The sequence below is a fragment of the Sarcophilus harrisii genome, chromosome 3 (assembly GCF_902635505.1).
Source record: "Sarcophilus harrisii chromosome 3, mSarHar1.11, whole genome shotgun sequence".
Classification (NCBI taxonomy): domain Eukaryota; kingdom Metazoa; phylum Chordata; class Mammalia; order Dasyuromorphia; family Dasyuridae; genus Sarcophilus; species Sarcophilus harrisii.
Genome location: NC_045428.1, coordinates 386,114,129 through 386,137,806, shown reverse-complemented (window position 1 = coordinate 386,137,806; position 23,678 = coordinate 386,114,129). Strand labels below are relative to the sequence as shown.

The window sequence follows — 23,678 nt, the reverse complement described above, 5'->3', positions numbered from 1 at the left end:
CGGCGTTCTTTCCTTCCCTGGACCCCTAAACTCCAGACTGCCAACTGGTTCTTCATCCTGTCCGTTGTCCTGTTCCAGCCGGTTGCTGCTCTTGTATATCCCAAAGTCGCTGCAGCGTTTACTCTGTGGCGGTCGCTGCCACTGTTTCTGAACGCTGTTTCCCCCGGCTTCACTTGAGTGTGGCAGGCAGGCAGGCTGGCTGAGCCAGCAGTGTGTACTGAGGGGGAGGAGGGAGGAGAGCGAGCGAGCTGGGGGTGGTGGTGAAGGCAGCGTGTGACAGATGTACTCCTCTGACAGCTCTCGGTATCAGCCCAGTGGCTTCTTGCCATTGGCTCAGTGCAATGGACCGGCAACGCCGCACACTATAATAACACTAATGCCTGAGAGAGGCAGCAACTCAGATTCCTTCCGCAAAGCCGAGGAGATGCTGCTGCTGATGTTGCTGCTCTCGCTGCCACAGCTCAGACTGCTCCTCTCCCTTCCGCCTGTGCTGCACTGAGACACAAGCTGAGGCTGGTCCACGAGTCTGACTTCCTCAGCCACCCTTGTGCGCTCCTTACCCCAAGCCTCTCCTCCCAATCTGGGATTCCCCTCCCTCTTCCAGTCAATCCTCAAAAAGGAATCAAAAAGGAAAAAAAAAAAAAAAAAAAGAGGAGGGGGCGGGGGCAGCTAACCTCCCTCAGCAGAGCTGGGAAAAGAGGAATTGAGTGTCAGAGTGTCAGCTCTTTCTTCACAGGAACAGGGATTATATGTATGTGTGTGTGTGTCCGGTGTGATTTGGCTGCACCTGGTGCCCACAGCTACCTTCATCCAGTCCCGCGTGTGTGAGCTGCTGCTGCGGGCGCGGAGGTGCATGGAAGCAGTGGCTGCGGTGGTGGAGGAGGCGGCGGCTGCCCCATGGAGTGTTACTACATTGTCATCAGCTCCACTCATCTCAGCAATGGGCACTTTCGCAACATCAAGGGAGTTTTCCGAGGTCCCCTCAGCAAGAACGGCAACAAAACTCTGGTAATTGCTTGTTTTCTACTCGCCTCAGAATCCTCTGCCTAGGGCACTATGAAGGGGTTGGGGGGGAGGCATATTGAAGAGGCTGTGAGATTACAAGATTTTGCTGAGAAGGTCTGCTTATGTGTGTTTTTGTTTTGTGGGGGGTTGGGTTGGTGATGAAGCGGAATGCTCGGAAGAGACTCCAGCATGGGGAGGAGGTGTGTGTTCTCTACAATCCGCGCCTTTGATGGTGACTTTTTCCCACTTAAAGCGTTTGAGTCCCTCTTCATCACTCTCTGGCCCTGAGGATTATGTATATTTTTTCCCCTGATGAATCTAAGTAAATTGTATAGTCTGGACCTTATGTGGAAAGGGGAAAGGATAAAAGAGACATAGTGGTGGTTGGGGTGCTTGGAAGAATCAAGCTCTCAGAATGTCATTCAGTATTAAGAACTGAAGGTGAATAAGGGTGTGGGTGCCATCAATGAGGGTGATGAGCTGTTTGGTCAATGTAGTTGAGGAGACGGGATGTTGAGTGTGTCTCTGGAGTCCTTTTATGCAGGGGGGGTCACAATAATGTCAACCAAACTTGTCTAAGTAAGATATTGTACAATCCCTCCGCTTTCCCATCCCCACCCTGTGTCTGCATAAAGTAAAATCAGAGCCAAGTACAGTCAACTCTCAATTAACTATCCTAATGGGGTTGGAAGTTAAATGTGAAGGTACAGCGTTTCTATATCAGATCTGATTCTAATGGAAAACATTGTTAGACAAGCAAAGAACCTGGGCAATCACTGGTAGGTTCTCCCACCTATCAGAGTCCTGGTAGAAACAGCACTCAGGATTGGGTGGGATGATGTGTTAACTTCAGTGCTGAAAAGTGGGGGTGAGGCAAAGCAAAGCTTCTGACTGGTGATCAGAACATGCTTTGGGAACTGAAAACTTCCAGTAGAAATTATTGGAGATACACTGGTTTAATTTTTTTTTCTGGGGGTGAGGAAGGGTTTCAATGTGAAAAAGAGCATACATTCAATAAGCAGAAAGGGGGAAGCTTGACAGTAAGGTGGAGGGAGGAAAGGGGAGAAAAAAAAACAAACGAATTTTTTGGACATTAGGAAATAAATACTGATAATTCTGAGCTCACCAGCAATGCAGTTTCTCTGGATTCATACAGCTGCATAGGGTAGGAAGTCAAAGCCTAGAGTGGCATATTGTAACATATATATGCACACACATATTTAAAGGGTGAGAAAGAGAAAAGTAAGTAGGAATAAAAATAATAATTGTACATGAATACATACATACATACCTGTTAACTTTCTGTATAAGGAGTTTTAAGTGAGAAAACGAACAATGAAAGGCAAACTGTTTTGTAATAGAAAGCCTTCAGTTAAAAGTCTTTAAGAGTTTGGCTGGAGCACTGAGAAGTTGAATGACTTCTATGCTGTCACTAAACCAGTGCATGTCAGAGGTGATCTTTGGACCTATTTTGTCCAGTCCCAACATCAGGCTGCCTCTAAATGTAGTGAAATTTCTCTTATCATTTCTAGAAATTAATCTGTATTTGTCAATGAAAGGAACCTAACTTCTGCTTTATCAAAGTATGTAAGAATTTTAACCAAAGATTCTCTTTTGGGGAAACAAGTGAATTTGCATAAATTATAGGGATTTGAGTTTATTTTCTCTTTAGTGTATGCATCATTTGAATATAATGTTCTCTCTTTCCTAGTTAAATTATGTATGGACACACACACATACTCACACATGTCAATAATCATGGCCCGATTTATTAAAAAGGTAAAAATAAATGTTCCCCATTCCCCTCTTTCACGAATGCAATGAAAAAAGATACTGTTCACTGAAATGAGGCAGTCTTCAGTTCTATTGACTCTTTTGGGGAATTCAGAGACTTGACATTTTTCTTTTTTAAAAACATAATCATCTCATTTCTTATAGTCATTAGTGCTTTGCCTTTTAAACAAAGACATGCTGTTGTTGAAGAGGCCTGCTAAATTTGCTGACTTCAGAGTTCCATCTCATTTATTCCTAGGTGACTATTAGTTAGGAGCACATAACAAATGAGAGATCTATATAAAAATCATTGACATAATTTTGCAATTTACTTATGCCTTCTAATTTAATTTACAAATTCTTCAGGTCATCCCTCACTTTCTAACAAGAGCTAACTGGCTTATGCCTTTTTATTATATATTTAATGAAAGTAAAATTAACTGATTAAATGAGATATTTATAAAATACTGAACACAGTTCCTGGCCCATAGTGGGCATGATGGTATATTCACTTCCCCTATTCACCTAGCAAACAAAAAAGAGATGCAACTATATCTGCATTTTTAAATTGGGGATAACAAAGACATAGCCAAACTATGATCTATTGAATATAACTTACCCCAAATGTATGGGACTTATATCACGGGACTGGCAAAAAATGCATAAGGGATTTAGAAATAATTGCTGTCATATCTCTGTAAGCAGAAACAAATGTAAAACTTCTCTTAGTTTTAATAAAATAGTATTATGGGAACCAGAGATCTATTCTTTCTGGAACTTGTATTTCCTAAGTTATACTTCCTAGAATGACAGAAGTTTAATACTCTATCACAAGAAGTTTTTTTTTTTCTTAAATTGAAATCTTAAAGACTAAACTAAGTATTTTATGAGTAAGACATAATATTTGATAAACTGTCTCATCCCATCCCCCAAATTAAACACTATGTATGGAAATATGTATTTTAACTTAGATATTACATTATTATAGAGCTGAAGTATTATAAATGTATTTGAATTTCTTGAAAGAAATCATGGATGTATTCGTATGTGTATATCATCCACTGAATGAGAAAGTGATTGATTTTTTACCTTTATTAGAAATGCTGGAATATCATGATCACTTTCTAAATTTTAATGACCGCATAAATCTATTTGTAAACTTCTAGGAATATGACTCCATTGAAGTACAATTCAATGGATCCCTTCTTTGAAACATGAACATTTAAAAGTTTTGCATACAAATTAAAATACATCAAAATGATTTTAATATACAATTTTTTGGCAATTAAGTGCACCAATGAGCCTTGCAAATAGTATTTTAAAGGCTATTTCCCTAGTAAAATATAAGTATTGTATTGTCCCTTTAAAAATACTATCACCTATAGTGTTTATGTGGTGTTAAAGTATGTTTACATGGTTTAAGGCATTATTATTTCAAGAGAATTTCACTGAAATTATTTGTCAAAAAAAGTGTTGGAAATTTTCCCAAACCTATTCTAATCATTTCTTTAAAATATATATATAAAATAGCAGTCTCAATGTATGTTAACTGATTGATTTAAAAGTCTTTAGAGCATTTTAGGAAATATATAATTTGAATTTTATATCTCTCTATCCCACATTATTTTTAGAATTCTGAAAAAAGTGACAATGTAACCAGAGATATTCAAGTTTCATTATATTTTGCAATTTGTTTTGTAACTATATCTAGAATTTTAGTTCTACTTCTGAATCTTATCTTTAAAATGTAGGCACTAACAGAGAGAGAATTGATGAACCCTGGGAGTAAAGTGAAATATAATTTTCTCTATTTTTCTTGTTTTCAAATTTGGCTAATATGGAAAATTATTTTACATGAGTTCACATGTGTATTTGATCTATTGCTTGACTTTTCAGTAACTTTGGGAAGGTGTAGAGAGAGGGAGGGAATTTGGAGCTCAAATTTTTAAAATAAACGAATATTAAAATAAATAATGAATTATATATAACAATTAAAATGTAGGATACAGGTCATAAGTTAAATCGTGTCACATAAGTGATTTTGATGCTAACTGCTCAATAGAATTATAGTCATTCAATTATAAAAATTTAATTAAGAAAGCAAAGTCCTCTTTTTTCTAACTTTTTGGAAGCAATCTGTTCATAAAGTGGATATAATATCAATAGGTTTCTGTTGAACTTTGTGACAATTTGTGTGAATAAAATAAGATCTCTAATTTTGTTTAATAAATTAAAAGACGTTATTTTGGGGAAATCCATGTATTTTAACAAAAATAAATATGTTTGTCTTCTTTCCCTTTCTTTTGTCTTTTCCCTTTCACATAAAAAAATAAGAGAAATGAAACTCACTACAATGTAGATACTATGTCAGATTAAAATTACTTTTCTTAATGTGGAAAGTCAGTTCGTCTCATGTTTATGTAATTGTTCATTAATGCAGCATTTATTTGTCATTTCTTTTTTTCCTTCTGAAAGAAAAAATAACTACTTAAAACAAAATCATTTTAGAGCACCAGATAACTTTGTCTTTAAGAAATGATGTTGAATTCATACACAGTTATTTTGTTAATAATTTTAGATCTTATGTTGTTGATAACATTTTATGTATTTTTCAGACCTTAAAGAACAACATCAGAGTACTGCTTAGAAGTAATACAGATGAGTCAGTGGCATACTCCAAATAGATTAACTCCAAACACATTTCCTCTAATCTCCTATAGAATTAGAGAAACAAAAAGGTGTAGGTATGATTTATTCCACTTGAGAAAAGATGCCCACTCACAATTTGTGTTGGCTACAGAAATTTTCTTTATCTTCTTGTCTGTAAAATTCTGTTGGCATTGCTTTGCTAAGGTAGAATAAAGCAAGAGAATAATTTAAATTTATGTGTAGATTCCATATATCATTAAATCTTTTTATGTTTGCTACTTTCCATTTCCAGCAATATTGATATGTACCCGAATAAGTAAGAAAATATGTCTTTAAGTGTATTCATCTATTTATTGATTAACTCAGTAGAGGAATTGCTATACATAAAATGCACTGTTCTATTTAAGCCTAGCTTCATAATTAAGTTATATTAAAAGATGAACATAGTTATGATTTACTTGGAAAATGTGTTCATTAAAAATCTATATTGTAAGGTTAAAACTATTTCCTGATTTTCTTCTTCTTCATGCTTTCTGTTACACTTCATTATTGTTGATCTAATCTAATTTGTATTTAAAATTTTTTGAAATATGTATGTGGACTTTTCTTTTTAATGAGTTCAGAGTTTTATATATTTGATTATTATTCTTTTCTATTATTTCTTTAATATGCTTTCCAAATTTTAGTAGACTGATTATCTTCCATAGTGAGTGATGTAAGTATTGCATGTGAGCCATTTCTGAAAAAAAAAAAAAACAGTGGCTTGTAAAGGAAATAAATATATATTATTAATAGATGAGGTATGCTAGGGAAGAAGAGATTTTTAAAATAATTTTTTCCAAAGTTTCAAGGATTTGGGATTTCATCAATATTGGTACTGTTGCAACCACTTAGTAAATAGTAGGCAATCTCAAAGTTTTGCTGTAGTTGAGAAAAAAAAAAACATCTTTAAATGGTCTACCATTTATAAATTAGTTTACTTAACTGCTACCAAAAGTGTGATCTGGAAACAAAATAAAATGCAATCTTAAAGAACCTATACTTGTAGCTTTTTCACCTTAGTAGGATCCGACACAGTTTACAAATTCAATTAACACAGTCTTTGAGAAATCAAAAATGACCAAAACAAAGTGAGAATCCCTAGGAATGAAATTTACTGGAGATTTTTATTCACATTTCTCCAAAGTGAGAAATGCACTTGAAAAATGCATATGATAAATGTACTCTATTTGGTCAAATTCACAATGTTAGTAAGATTCACTCTAAAATCTGTTTGTTTGTTTGTTTTTAGCAGATCATTGTTCATTTCTTAGAGACCTATATATTATACATTCTTTGTGCTTTTCTTTTTTTAATTTGAAGAAATTGACAGCATGAGCAACCTGTCTAGACAAATTAATAGGCTAAGAGAAGTCACTGATAAGTTGATATGTTGATTACTCTAAGACATGTCCATCAAAGTTGCAAATGCTATTTTAAGGGGGAAAAAAACTTAATTTAGTAATACTTATGATTTCCCCCATTACTTCAGAGGAACAAACTACTTTTAAATGTGATACTTTAAATAACTGACATTCTAGGTGGGACTGTGTAATACTATACCAACATAGTTAATATTTTAATGCTTCCAAAAATGGAAGGTTTCCAATACATGAGGTAGATTCTAATGATGTTTTATTTGGGAGAGAGGGAAAATCTAAAAAAGATTCATCACACATAGGGAAAGTAAGAAGGGGTTGTGATCTTTATCAATGGATTCCAAGTGATTCTAGAATGCTCTATGGCGTTATATATTACTGATGGTGATTTTAATTTTTTTTAATAAAGACGAATAATAGAAATGAAGTTGACCAAAGAGATTATTTGTTTCAACTATCTAAACTGGGGAAATAAAAATGACCTTTTAGTCACTAAGCCAGAAGTACAATATAGGTCTTTTGACTCCTTTTTCTGGTCACTTTAAACATGGTATCTCATGCACTTTTCCCAATGTTTTTTGTAGGCAACAAGCCAGCATGAATTTTTTTCACTTGGCTTCATAGTCTTTGTATTATACTACAGTATCTATTTATGTACTGCTCAACTCCCTAAGATAGTCTCCAGATTTATTAACTTGTGATATTATCTTAGAAAGACAATAATGTGAATTTGAGAATAAAATACTACTGCATTTTTGAAAATGCCATCTGTCACTCAGGCTGTTTGTTTTCTTTGGTCTTTTTTTATTATTCAGGATATTTTTACTCAAGATTATTTTAGGTAAACATGTAGTAGTTCAAATGAAAGCATATTTGGAGAAGTATATGATTTAAAATAGTTTAAGCAAAGAAAATATTGATGTTCTCATAAAACTATGATGATTCACTTAATTTCCTCAATAATCAACTAATTTCATGGGGGCCCATAGTTGCAAGTAGTTAAGTAATGCTGGTTGAAAACCTTTTAAAAAGTGGTAATAAAAAACTGCCTGTAAGTGTCTTACTCATGTGCTCAATATATAACAATAAAAATGCTGTTGATAATAGGCTTTACAAATAAATAAAAACAAGTTCATATGCTCTTAGATTTTCCCTTTATCCAATATTCTCTTTTAAATCTATAATCAGAAGTTCTGTTTCTTGTTTCCCCGAATCTTCCTTTTCCTCTACCCAAATTCTGACATTTCTACATTCCTTTTCTATAGAGTTTTTGTTATCTTGAGCTCTTCAACTATTAAGGCTTCATTAATTTTATTTTTCCTAAATGTTACAATGTACTTGTTAATATGCTATACTATAAAGCAATATCATAAATATTTGAAACTAAACTATATTTGCCAAAATAAGTGAACAAATTGCATTCCAAGATGCACTACAAGCAAGCACACAAATTGCATCTTCTTTAAAGCACGATTAGTGGAAATTTGTGTGCTTCTCCAAATGTAATTACTTTTCATTTATTGTTTGCACATATCATTTTATTTAAAACTTGTAAACATTTTTATTATAGAACAGTTCAGTGAAAAGGGATCAAATATCCTAAGACAGGTAATATTATTTGCTTTGCAATGAGCTTACTAACTTTTTATTAAAAAATAGTAGCGTTTTTCTCTAATTGGGAAAAGTTATTTTCATATTTCTAAGCATGATTTTCCTTGGAATACAACCTGTTGGAGATTTTGTTTTTACTGTAACTTGTTTGGTTAGGGAAAAAATGTTCAATTCTTTCCTGAATAATATTCAATGTGGTTTGGATTAATCAATAAACTGTTTACACTATGTAAAATATAATTATCCTCCTTAGTTCAGCTCTGATACTTAATTGCAGAGGCATTTATTTTAATCACAGAAAAATAGGGTCTCTTAAGAGAAAGAATACTTGGAAAATGAAAATAATATTATAGTCTAAAACTATTTTTGTAGTTTATTTCCAATTGCTAATTTTAATGTTTGAAATGAATGTTTCTATCATGCATTTTCATTGTGTTCTGAAGTTTTATCAATTTTTGAAAAATAAAATGCCTTTTGAATTTGGTTTATCTACAGAAAAAAAATATTTAGATTCCTAGTGCACTAAAATATTCCTATTGTGAGATAATGATATATATTACTTGTATATCTATACACATATTTACATATATGTACATATGTAGGTAATACACATACACACATATATGTGTGTGTGTATATATATATATATATGTATGTATGTGTGGTGTAAATTTATAATTTTTAATCACCAGAAAAATTGGAACCATGATCTCTTCTGTAACAATCTTTCCAAATTGTGAAAGTTTCTTATATTTTTTGAAGTCTTTTTAAAAACTTCTTATGTTTATGTTGTTTGGCATAAAAAGTATAAATTATTTCTTTAATTGCACATGAAGAACAAAATGTGTGCTATCCCATGTATATTGTAAAAGGGATTTTGAAATATCTATTTTTAAAGTGGATGTATTAATAGCCTTGTCAAGTAGCCTAATATGATTATATGAATATTGATTAATATGATTATATGAATATAATAACATTTCAAATAAACTAAGATAATGAAGTAATTGAAAAAATCTATATATGAGGAATAGTGCTCACTTACCTCATGAAATTACAATGAAAATATATTATAGATAGTACTCTTGTATTTTCAAACTTGAAATTCATATTTTTTTAAAAAAATATGTCTTTCAGACGAAGGGATAATGTTTAAATTAGTCCATAGTGTTTATTCCTAAAGAAGAATGATTTTTTTTTGCTATATCTCCTAGAAGCTTTTATTTCAAATATACTACTATTTACCTTTGCAAGAAAAATAATCAAAGATTTACATATAATATATGTAGCTAGCTCTTTTTTCACAGATGACCAAAGTGTTTTTAATCAAAAGGAAACTCTTGGAAGAACATAAAATTACCATATACAGTTACAGTCTTTAAGAGAAAAGTGAGATAGTCAGCAACCATTTATTAAGTGTTTATTAGTTGCCTGACACAATGCTAAGTACTGAAGATTTAAAGAAAGCAAAAAAATACCCCTTCTTTCAAGGAGCACACATTCTGGTGGTGTATACTGGTCTGAGATAAATTAAAGTGTTAATTTGGAAAATTTGGCAAGAATAATTTAAAGTAATTATTAAATATATTTAAATTTTTAAACTAATCATTTATCAAAATTAACAATAAAATAAGTACAATGCAATAGATCATAAATAATATTAAAATGTGGATTTCTAAGTTAATATGTAAAGATCTTTATTTTAGCTTAATGATCCCCCATTTCTACTTGAATTTGGTACCAAAGAAGAAAACAACATATAAATAATTAGACTTATACAATATATAATGCAACCAAAATAGATGGAAGTTCATTTCAAAGGAGAAAGCTTGAATACCTTGAAGGAATAAAGAAAATAAAAGACCTTCGGCAAGAATTAACCTTTAAGCTAAATCTCTTGAAGGAAGTCAGGATTCTAAAAGAAGATGAGAAGGGAGAATAGAGACAGCCCAGAACAAAAGCACAGAGACAGGAAATGTTGGGATTTTTTCTTGTTATGATAACAATAGGTCAGAATAGCTTCATAATACAGTACATGGAACTATTAATATATAAACCTATATTGATTAATTATTCCTCCAGCAGAGACCAAACTTCTAAAGAGATGGAACAGAGTTCAAGAAGCCTCGATGAAATAGAAAGGAATTTGAAAAAAATTATGCACACTGAGTTCTGACAAAGATATCCTCATGGAGATAAGAATAGAATAAGAGGAAACCCTTAGAAAATTGGGACCAGCAAGAGAACACTGTGTTCAGAATGTGTAGAGCTGAAAAACATAAATTGAGCACTTTTATACCTATGGTACTCCATGTGTTCTTTCTGACTTTAGAACTTTTGAAAATATAAATTTTAAGGCGAGCAACAAGATAAATCATGGAAATTTACCTCCTACATAGATTGAATTATAAAGCAATGCGGCCAGGGGTCCTCAAACTTTTTAAATAGGGGGCCAGTTCACTGTCCCTCAGACTGTTGGAGGGCCGGACAATAGTAAAAACAAAAACTTTGTTTTGTGGGCCTTTAAATAAAGAAACTTCATAGCCCTGGATGAGGGGGATAATCGTCCTCAGCTGCCACATCTGGCCTATAGTTTGAGGACTCCTGCCCGGGGATAGACCATTACTATAGAATATACTACTCCAGCTTGCTACTGAGGATCAAAGCATTTTGCTTACAATTCAGAGTGAAAAAGCCTCTTCTTGAACCTCAATTAATACAATATAATTTATTTTCATATCACCATTTACAATTCTCTATCTGAAAACACACACATGTGTGTATGTTTGTGTGTATGTGTGTATATATGCTTATTCTGTACATAAGAATTATCAGTCCTTTTTCATTTACACAGTTGGCCACTGTAGTGTATTGAGATTTCCTTCTTAAATGTTTGTTGTAGCTTGCAGAATATGTAGCCCATGTGAGACCGAATACTCAGATTTTTACATCTTTGACAATACTCATTGGAATAACTATACCCTGGAGATCTCTCATAACAGTCTTTCCTTTGCCATATTATAGCCCTGGAACATTACTCTTAACTCCAGGACATCTGCCTCTCTGGAGCTGCTAACCTAGTATTTCTTCTAATTGTCTTCAATTAAGTAAATTGGATAAAAACCTCCCATTAATGGCATTTCCTTTCAAATTATTATTGGGAATAGTCTTCCTATACTGTTAAGAATCTATTATCCCTACTAGAGGAAAGAAGCCTCCAAAATGTCATAAATACATAGTTTTAGGGAATACTAATGTAACCTATATACACAAAGAAAAAAAATCAACCTTGCATGATAAATAAAAATCTGATATAGAATCAGAAAGATATCTGATGCATACTGTTTATATTAATGTATACAAATCATATAACCTCTCAGTGGGCAACTCTTTGACACTATAGATTGCAGAATAGTTTTGGATCTGCATTGAGTTTTCTCATGGAGATTTACATAAGTTATGAAATCACAGAATTACACTGTTACTTACAACCTTCCTCAAATATATCTATAGATATACATTCATATTTGTTGATTTAATTATAGTATCATTTTAATTTCCTTGGGCAAGTAGGCAAGTATGAAATTTGTTGATTGTCCGTCTTGGGTGCAGAGTCCTCAAGGTGCAAGTTCACATTTGATTTCTCTAGGATTTACTAGACATTTAAAAGTCTATTGATTTCACTTCTGTGAACATCTTACTTGCTTCAATATTAATATTAGACAGGTCAACATTTTGAAATTTTATAAAATGAACTGTTGAAATGGTTCCACCTACCATCATTTTGTTTTTTATTCAGTAAGAGATCAACATGAAATAAAATTGTCAGTGTGTTCAACATGTAAATCTGTATTTATTTTAATCCTACAATGACACCAACAGTGAAGTATACTGAAGAATAAATGTGACTCTATATCCCAAATCATTTTACTAACTATGTGAAATTAACATTCATAGGAAAAATGTTCACACTGTATATGTCTATAATATTCTCTGTATTTCTAATCACAGTGAAATTAACTGTGTAGCATGAAAGATTTATTTTTCATGGTTTAGCACTTACAGTAGTTGATCCTGTGATTAGTCCATTTACTGCCACCTAAAAGACCATGAAGCTACATTGTCAGTGAGATTTTATTAATATTGTGTCATCTTGCTTCAATTTAACAATTACTGCAAGATTTTTTCCATTGTAATGAAAGGCATTACTCATGGGATTAAGGAAAAAATTAGCATTCTTCAGTGCTATGGTATAGTGTCTAGCACTATTTCATAAAATTAAATACTTGTTGAGCATTTCTAGATATTTATGATACCTTTTTCATTATAACCTTTATGTTGTTGATGTTTTAATTTGGAACACTTTCTAAATTATTCCATCAAAATGCCCTGTGTCCTAATTAAATATTTATATCATTATGCCAAATGTTCTAATTTTATAAACACAATCATGTAGAGACAATGCCATTACATAAATTGTTGAAAACTTTCATAAGCAAAAATTATATAATGATTCATTTTAACAATTATATCAAATGGCATATGTATCCATGAACTAAAAAGCAAAGCTATTTCATACACATTTTCTCATTGCCTGCTAACCACATTGATATAAAGATGACAGGGAGGAGAGATGACAGTTTTATTTCCCCAGAAAGTAAATGAGTTCCTAATAGAAGTTTACTTTAAACATTGGTCTAATATTAGGGAGACTACCCAAATATTATTTATAGATATAAAACTTCCCCTAAGAATTGCTTTGACTGCATCCCATAAATTTTGATATGTTGTCTCATTATTGCCATTCTCTTGGATGAAATTATGGATTGTGTTTATGATTTGTTGTTTCACACACTCATTCTTTAGGATTAGATTATTTAGTTTCCAATTAATTCTTGGCCTTTTTTCCCCCTGACCTTTTATTGCATGTAATTTTTATTGCATCATGATCTGAAAAAATACATTTACTATTTCTGCCTTTGATTTTGAGGTTTTTATGCCCTAATATATGGCCAGTTTTGGTATAGGTGCTATGTATTGTTGAGAAAAAAAAGTACATTCTTTTCTGTCTCCATTAAATTTTCTCCAAAGGTATAGCATACCTAACTTTTCTAGAATTCTATTTACTTCCTTAACTTCTTTCTTATTTATGTTGTGGTTCAATTTATCTAGTTATGAGAGAACAAGGTTGAGATTCCCCACTAGTATAGTTTTGCTATCTAATTCTTCTTGCAGCTCTTTTAACTTCTTCTATAGGAATTTGGATGCTATACCACTTGTGGCATATAAGTTTAGTATTGATGTTACTTCATTATCTATGCAGCCTTTAGCAATATGTAGATTCATGACCTAATTAAAAACAAGAACAACTAAAATTTACATACTGATTTAATGATTAAAAAATACTTGTTTAGAGGGGTTAGAGCCAAGATGGCAGAGTAAAGGCAGGAAATCATCTGAACTTACAAAACTCTTCAAATACCTTTAAATAATGAGTTTAGTAACCTCTTTAACATGTATAGGACTGCTTGCCATCTGAGGGAGGGGGTGGAGGGAGGGAGGGGAAAAATCAGAACAGAAGTGAGTGCAAGGGATAATGTTGTAAAAAAATTACCCTGGCATGGGTTCTGGCAATAAAAAGTTATTTAAAAATAAATAAAAAATAAAATTAATTAAATAAATAAATAATGAGTTTAAATAAATTCTAGAGCAGAACCTTAAAAAGATGGAGTGAAGGGGCAGCTATATGGTGAAGTGGATAGAGCCTAGCCTTGAAATCAGGCTAAGGAAGTAGTATACACATTTTTCCTTAGATAATATGACCTTGGAAAAACTGAAAATCTATAAGTCCCTATAAGTATCTTTGAAAACAGCTGCACAAAACTATTAAAGCTATGAACAATATATCTGCTATCCTGGAAGCAGAATCCTACTTTAAGAAAGAGTTAAAAGTCAAGTAGTATTCTGAGAATGTGAGGAATCAACAGAAACAAATTCTAGCCACATAAATTTACAATATTGACAAGGAAGATAAAATACACTCTCAGAAGAAAATAATAGAGGAAAGCTCCTACATCTAAAACCTTTAAGAAAAAATAGGAATTACTCTCAGGCCATGCAAGATCTGAAAAAAAGATTTTGAAAATTAAATGAGAGGCGGAAGAAAAACTGGAAAAAGAAGTAAGAATCATGGAAGAAAATCATGAAAAATGAGTCAATAGTTCATTAAAGGAGAAAAATATACACACACAAAATTAAAAAAAAAACTGATGAAAAACAAATGAGTCAAATGGTAAAGGTAGCACAAGAAGTCAATGAGGAAAAGAATGACCAAGTGGAAAGAGAAGCACAAAAATTCATTGAAGAAAAAAAAATAAAAAGTAGAATTGGACAAATGGAAAAGGGCATGCAAAAGCTCACTAACGAAAATAATTCCTTCAAAATTAGAAGTGAGCAAATGGAAGCTAGTGACTTTATGAAGCAAAAATAATAAAACAAATCCAAAAGAACAAAAATATATAAGATAATGTGAAATATCCTGAGAAACAACTGACCTGGAAAATAGATCCAGAAGAGATAATTTAAAAGTTATTGGACTATCTGAAAGTCATCATTATCCTAAAAACAAACAAACAAATAACAAAGCCCAGATATCATTTTTCAAGAAATTATCAAGTGAAACTTCTCTGATATAATGGAATTGGAAAGTAAAATAGAAAATGAAAGAATCCAACATTCATCTCTGGAAATAAATCTCCAAATGAAAACTCCAAGGAATATTATATTTATGTTCCAAAGTTCACAGGAAAGAAGAAAATAATTGTAATTCATGTATCATAGAACCATAATCAAGATAACACATGATTTAGAAGCTTCTCTCTGAAGGATCAGAAAGCTTGGAACTTGATATTCCAGAGGGCAAAGGAAAAAGAAATTAGGATTACAACCACGAATCACTTATCCAGCAAAACTCAGTATGATCTTTCAGAGGAAAAAAAAATGAATATTTAGTGAGATAAAGGACTTTCAAGCATTCTTTATGAAAAGGCCAGAGTTGAATAGATAATATAGCTTTCAGATACAAGACTCAAGAGAAACATAAAGATGTAAACAGGAAAGATAAATTATAAGGGACTTAATAAGGTTAAACTTTATATTCCTACATGGGAGGATGTATCTCATAAGAACTTTCTCATTATTAGGACAGTTAGAACTAGTATATACTTAGAAGGCGTATATACAGACAAAGGGCATATGTTTGAAATGTATATAAAGAGATGATATATTAAAAAAAATAAAATTATGGGGGAAAAGAGGAATGTCCTGGGAGAAGTGTAAAGAGAAAGGTAGAATAAAGTAAATTATTTCAAATAAAAGTCCAAAAAGTTTTTATGTTGGAGAGGAAGAGGGGGAAATTAAGGGAGAATGAGAGAATTATACTTTCATCAATTTGGGTCAAAGAAGAAATAACACACTTAATTATGTATAGAAATTTATCTTATGTAAAGTAGGAGGGAAAGGGGATAAGAGAAATGGGGGTGGGACTAATAGAAAGGAAGGCAGATTAGGGAAGGAGGTAATAAGCAAACACATATGAGGAGGGACAAGGTGAAAAGAGAGCTAATAGAATAAAAAGTAGTGGGGAAAACAAGATGAAGAAATATAATTAGCAATAATTGTGAAAAAATAAATTAAAGTATTAAATTAAATTTAAATTTAACTTAAGGTAAATTTACCTTATAAAGGTCTCATTTCCCACACATATTGAGAATTGAGTCAGATTTATGAAAAATAATAGCTATTCCTCAGCTGATAATGGTACATTAGTTATTTCATTAGGTTAGTGAGATCTCATGGAGAAATTCTTCTTACTAATGTAGATCAGTATTTGCTTGGCAAATAAAAGTTTTAGAGATCTGCCTGAGAGCAAGACAGAAATTTAGAAAGTTGGCCAGGATCACATATGTGATATGTATCAGAGGTAGAATTTAAGCCTAGGTCTTTCTGATTTGGAAGCTAAATCCCATCCTACGAATTAAGTCACTCTGTCTCATTGCTTTTTCTTAACTGCAAAATTTTGATTTTTAAAATATTATTTCTAATCATGTTCACTCAATAGTTGGATACATATACTCAATGAATGAGCACCCATAATAATCCTTTAAATATAAATTATAGAAGAAGCAAAATTTGAAATGAGGGACTTTCTATAAAGTAGGTACTTGTCTCCATCTATGAAATCAAAGGTTTAGTTCACTCATTCTTCAAAATAGAGATAATTTCTATGATAAATATATTACAATAGTGCAAATGAAAACATTGCATAAAGTATAAATGTAAATGAGATACATAACAACTTCTTATTACTATTAATCATTATTTATTTATTAATGCAGTAAGTCCTTAGGCTTCAAGATACCATAAAAAGTATGATCTTAAAATAAGACAGATATAGAATATATTTATTGAAGTACATTACTTGGTCCAAGGAAATGGATTTGATAACTGTTGGATAGTCTTGCTATCCCTAGAAATTCACAAAAATGTTGTGTTATTCCATGACTGAATAGTTAATCATGTCAAAAATATTGATATCCTATTAAATTCATGATATTATGAAAACTAGTGAACTTAAGAAGAATTGTAACTAAGTTACTTTTATGTAGGAATTTTGAAAAATCTTTAAAAATTCTGGAACTTTGATTGAAAAATAAATTTAGTTGTCAGTAAAATTTCATCACATTGAAAAGGCCATACATCTGTCATGTTGATGTAAACTTTCATGTGCTGTCATACATACAAAAATTAGTTCTGCAGCAAATAGGATATTGAACTAAAAATCAGGAAAACTTTAAATTTGTATTATATCTGAAGTTTTCTAGCTATTATAATGGACAAGTCATTTAATCTTTTTGGGACTCAATTTCCTTATCCATAAAGTGGGAATATTAATACCTGTATTACTTACCTCTTGGAGTCTCATGAGTCTTAAAGAAGATAAATATAAAACATTTTGCAAATATGTGAGTGATATAGAAATGTCAGTTATTATTATTGAAAATATAAACATTCAATCCATTTTTTGATTCAATAAACATATTTTAAACTATTATTCACTAGGTAGAAATCACTGGAAAAAGTACTGCAGAGGATACAAAAATGAATAAAATGCAAAAAAAAACTTACAGTACAGTGAAAAAAATATGATATATATATATATATATACATATATATATATATACAAATAATAATTAGTATACTTGGTGCAAATACTTGGTGCAAGTATGGACAAAATATTATGAATATCAAGGAGAAAATGATCCCTTCCAACTGAAAGGAGATAATGGATTCTAAGAAAAATTGACATGTAAGATGAATCTTGAAGAATATATAGGATTTCAACAGGTTAAAATTTGTCTAGACTTAATGGGGTAGAGAATGATAATGATAGAAATTATATAATTAAATAATATAAAGGGCAGAACTCATTCAGCACATAGTAACTAATACAGTATGACTGAGTGTTGAACAACTAATTAGCTATGATAAGATTGAGAATGAAAGCTCAAACTAATCTGTGAAGGATTTTAAAATGCTTGAATAATGAAATTGTTTTTTTGTTTGGTAAGCAGAGAAACAAGCATTTGAGTGTGTTGAACAAAAGATCATGATTTTTAATTGTTCATTAGGATAGATTGAAAAGATTCATGGTGGAAAGAGTGTAGGATCTTTTATCAGAAGTCCTCAGTTTGAATTTTGCCTTTGACATTGCTTGTGTCACCTTAGTTAGGAAAGTCTCTTTAATTCTAAGATTTTAGCATTCTCATTAGTCAAATGAAAAGGTTGAACTAGAGAATTTCTAATCTAACTTTCCATATCTATCACTTACAGTTCTAAGGTCCTGAGACTAGAGACAAAGGGAACAGTTTGAAGATTAATGGAACAGTTTTTAGAGGATCTGTACTAGAGTTTTACTTACACATAAAACACTATGGTGTTTTAAATAGAATGGAAAGGAGGAAATAAATGTGGATATTATAGATGTAAAATATATAAAGATTGATAATACTTCCTAAATGATTAAGGGAATGGGAAATGAAGCAAAAATTATTGGATGTTGAATGATTAAGTGATATTATTAACAGAAGCAAGTGAAGGGCAAAGTTACAGAAAGATCCATGACTATTTTATAGAGCACTTAGTGAATTCTTTGGTAGCTCTGTGATCTCAATTATTTGGTGACTTCCTCCAAGATTTTGTCTTGAATATTGTCTATACTTTCTCTTCAGCTGTAATTCTAATCCTTGTAATGCTTCATTATAGTATGCAAGTCTGTTTTGCCCTTGATCCAATGATATACTTCCCCACATATCTTTTATCTTTCCTTATAAGGACCTATGCATTTAACTCGCTGAAAATGAAAATACATGTTGATTTGATTTGGAAGGTCTCATCAAGTGCCATGCACAACTTGTATAACTTCATACTCTATAACAGATGTTGCCACATATGTCACAATCATATAAATGATGAATTTCTTTTACAAATGTTTGTCTTAATCACTTTCACTATGAGACAAACGAGTTTTTCAAGAAGTAATGATTTTTATTCATTTTATGTGTGGCAAATTAAGTTCTCTAATGTCTTCATTTTCCTCCTTAAGAAGAATCTATGAAAAATACAAACTTCTTTATGTTTTTAAGTTTAATTTGTCTTAAATTTTTCTACTGTAATATTCCTCCAATAATATGTATGTTAACGGACAAGGATTTCCTATATAAATGTTTCAGCTTTTTAAAAAATTATTTATTAGAAGCAATTGGAATTAAATCACTTGCCTAGGATCATAAAACTGGTGTGTGAAGCTGGGTGTGAACTTAACTCCTCCTGACTCTAAGACAAGTGCTCCGTTCACTTCACCACCTTGCTGTCTATTTTAGGATTTTTATTGTCAATGTTTTTAATGTTTTGGATGAAACCTATGATTTTATTGTTGCAATAAACTCTTGGTGATGAAAATTCCACTATGAAAGCACAACTAATGTTTTATGTTGTTTACAGGATACTATCTGAAAAATTCAGTTACTAGTCAAGTTCACAAAGTCAGTATATATAAAGGTTAGCACTTGAGGCTAGTTCTTTCTGACTCTCAATATATTATCTCTTTATCCAACATACCTTGCCTGACTTTCCATATTTAAAACAATACCAGTTGAGTATATATTTAGAAATGATTCCACAATGATGTGATTCTTAGTGCTCTAAACTATTTGCTATCACTCCACAATTAATAGAAGAGAAATAAAATGTCACAAAAGAGTAAGGATCATTTTGTAGTTTTGTTTTTGTTGGTTCTTTAGTAATCATGAACAAAGTTTTATCTATCTAGTGGCCAGATTAGGAGGAACAGGGCTTTCCTTAAGGAACTAAGCATAGTTTTAGAATGCAAACATATTCTGTTGTCAGAACTGTACTGAAAGACTTCCCAAATTGGTAAAACATGTCAAAACGTGTTCTGAGAGTATAAAATGTTTGAGAAATCAAGGTCATCTACACTGATGAAGAATCAAAATAAGATTTTATTATAGAATTATGCAAAAGTAAAAAAAAATCCAAACTAAAAAGATGTATTATATTGAATCTGAAATATCTAATAAGCAGATAGTGTCAGTATGATATTACTAGATACAAAATCCTGACTACTGACAAAAGAGACACATACATTTCAGGTCTCATTTTAATCTATTACCACTTTTATATAATTGTCACCTTTATATTTTCATTTTTAAATATCAACTGACATGTTTTTGTCAGATTACTTATAATTTTTTTTTATCATTTGTAATATACTCCCATTTTTTAAAAATGTCTGTGCATAGTATGGATATGTAAATAAATAAAGCTCTTCATATAATGTTCAAAAACATTAACTTTTAATTGACATATGGATAATTAATAAGAACATACTTTAGGAAAAAAAAATGCCCAGTTGTCCCTGTACAATTAAGTTTCATTAGCATTAATAACAATAATGTGTGATTTCTGTTTCTGTAAAATTTTCAATTGCATTTTTATCTTTACTGACAATACATCTAAAATTATTGCACTTATCACTTAAAAAGTTCAGTCAATTAAATTCTATTAGAATTTTAAAATTAGTCTACTTCAGAAAAGGAGTTTGAAAGACTTTCTTTTTTTTGGGGGGGGTGATCTCTCTTTTTTTTTTTTTTTTTTTTTGAGACAATTTGGGTTAAGTAACTTGGCCAGGGTCGCACAGCTAGGAAGTGTTAAGTATCTGAGACCAGATTTGAACTCAAATCCTCCTGACTTCAGGGTTGGTACTTTATCCACTGTACCACCTAGAAGCCCCAGATTCTGTTTTTTAATCCACTCTGCTATTTATTTCTATTTTATGGGATAATTAATCCAATTCACATTCACAGTTATGATTACCAGCTCTGTATTTCCCTCCATCCTATTTTCTTCTCTATATATACTTTTGTTCTTTCTTTCCACCTTGTCTTTAGACTTGTGTGTTTTTATTATTATCCTTCCCACCCACTACCTCATCTCTTATCAACCCTCCCCCGTATCTCACTGGTGTTTTTTATGCACTCCACTCACTACCTTATCTTCTATCAAGCCACATAGGAACCTACTATAGATGTATATATATATATATATATATATATATATATATATATATATATATATATATACACATCTTTCCCTACTTCTCTTACCTTTTCCCTAGTATTTCTTCCCTCCCTTCTATCCTGTTCCTTCCTTTTCTTTCCTCTTTCTCCTACTTCTTTATATGGTTAGATACATTTCTGTACCCAAATGAATGATTGTTATTCCCTCTTTAGCCAAAACTGATAAGATTAAGCTTCAAACAAAGCTCAACCCCTGACTTGTTTCCTTGGATTGTAAAAAGTCTTTTGCACATCTTCATATGAACTAATTGTTCCATTATACTTTCCCTTTCCTCTTTTTCAAGAACAGATCTTTTTTTCACTTCTTAATATTTGTCTTTGATATCATCCCATCAGTGTCCATTCACAACCACACTCTCAATTCATGTAATCCCCTCTTCTCTCTACCCCAGTGACAAAAACAGTTCCAAGAGTTAAAGATATTGTTTTCCTATCTAGGCATATAAACAGTTTAACCTTTAAATATATTTTCTCCCTGTTTACCTTTTTATAGTTCTCTTGCATGCTGTTTGTAGATTAAATTTTTGGTTTAGTTCTGTTTTTTTTTTTTTTTTTTTTCCAGTATAAGTGATTGAAAGTCTTTTACTTCATTGATGCTCGGTCCCCTCTCTTGAAATATGATACTGAATCTCAATGGGTAGTTATTTCTTGGTTGTAACTCAAGAGGCTTCCTAGAATATGATATTATAGGTCCTTGAATCTTTTATTGCAGAAGGTGCCAGATTCTAGGTCGTCTTGACTATAGCTCCTTGATATTTGAATTGTTTTTGTCTGGAAGATTGCAGTATTTTTTCCTTGAGATTGCAGTTTTGGATTTTCATAACAAGGTTCTTGGGTTTTCCTTTGTGGGATCTCTTTTTGGGGGTAACTGATGTATTCTTTCAATGAGTAATTCCCCTCTGTTTTTAGAATATTGGGGGAAATTTTCCTTAATGATCTCTTGTAAAATGCTATCCAGGCTTTTTTTTTTTTTTTTTTTTAATCATGACCTTCAGGTAGGCCAATAATTTTAAATTATTTATTCTGGATCTATTATATAATTCAGTTTTTTCCCAATGAGATATTTCACATTTTCTTCAATTTTTTTCATTCTTTTTAGTTTGACTGATTCTTGCTGTCTCACAAAGCTATTAGCTTCCTTTTGCCCTTTTCTGGTTTTTAATTTATTAATTTCTTCAGTTAACTTTTGTATATTTTTTGATTAATTCTACTATTCAAGGAGTTGTTTTCTTCACACAATTTTTTCTTTTCTTTTCCAAGCTGTTGACTCTCATGCATAATCCCATTTCCTTTCTCATTTTTTCTTCTATCTATTTCTTTGGTCTCTTGAAGTCTTTTATGAGCTCTTCCAAGAGATCTCTTTAGGTTTGAGACCAATGAGATTTTTTTCTGTGGATATTCTGTCCTTGTCTGAGTTTGTGTTTTTGTTTGCCCTGTCATCATAGTAGTTTTCTATGGTCAAGATTATTTTCTGGTTCTTGCCCATTTTATTTCCTTTTCTTTTGATATTTCCTCTTTTCTAAATTTTGTGGTTGAGCTCTGCTCCTGGAGTATAAGGTACACTGACCCAAGCTTCTTGCGTACTTCTGAGCCTTGGCTTTGAGCACAGGGGTTCTTGCTGTTTGAAGAAGGTAGCTTTGCCTGTTCTTTAAAAAAAACAGCCTGGTTTCCCAGAGTTTGACTTCTGAGTTGGGACTGGAAATTGTCCTACTGATTTGTTTCTCTACTGAGCTAGAACCAATTTGGAAAGTTTCAGTGGAAAATGAAAATTTGTTCCTTGCATTGATTAAATTTCAGTGAAAACAAAGAGAGTAATATACACTTAACATATAATTTATTTATGAGCACTTCCAAGAGATCTGTTTAGGTTTGAGACCAATGAGATTTTTTTGTGGACATTTTGTCCACTGTTTCAGGTACTAATGTAAGAAGACAGATCTTATTGTAGAACTTTAGCATCACTTAGTTATAATAAATATCTAGAACAGTTAATTAGCAAAAAGGATTGATGATGAGTGTTTCGATCTTTAAATTAATATTTATTAATATTAGTTTCAAATTTAGAAAAATTTCAAATTTTCAAACACTAGAAAGTATTCCAAATAAAGTTATACTGAAAATATTTGAGTATCTTTTTTTTTACTAGCATCTATCTCATAAGTATATACTTTCTGAAACAGTTTTTAGTTTTGTTTTCTTTGTTGTTGTTGTTGGCCAGACTTTTTAAGTAAAAAGAGCTGTTGAGTGCTTTTAAAATTTATTTAAATTAGCAAATATTAACATTATGTGGGAAAATACTTAGGGACTCTTGTTTTCAGTCACATATACATAAGGATTACTCCATACAGCCAAATTAAAAAAAAAAAAAAAAGTATAAGCTACCTAAAAAATCGGTAAGAGTATTCAAATAAGACTCTTAGTCCCATATACTTTGCACTAATTAGCTTGTTTATTTTATGCACTTTTGAGGTATTATTGTCAAATGATAAAATAGGACATTAGTTGT

At 31.6% G+C, this 23,678-nt stretch overlaps 1 protein-coding gene across 1 annotated transcript in view; it reads left to right on the top strand.

Moving 5' to 3' along the window:
- The first annotated feature begins 257 nt into the window (after positions 1–257).
- Positions 258–23,678, top strand: part of ZNF804A (zinc finger protein 804A) — a 469,228-nt gene continuing 445,807 nt past the window's right edge. The window contains exon 1 of the mRNA XM_003764031.2: positions 258–1,008. Coding sequence (XP_003764079.1) covers positions 898–1,008 — 111 coding nt within the window. The 5' untranslated portion in view covers positions 258–897. The remainder of the gene's footprint in view (positions 1,009–23,678) is intronic.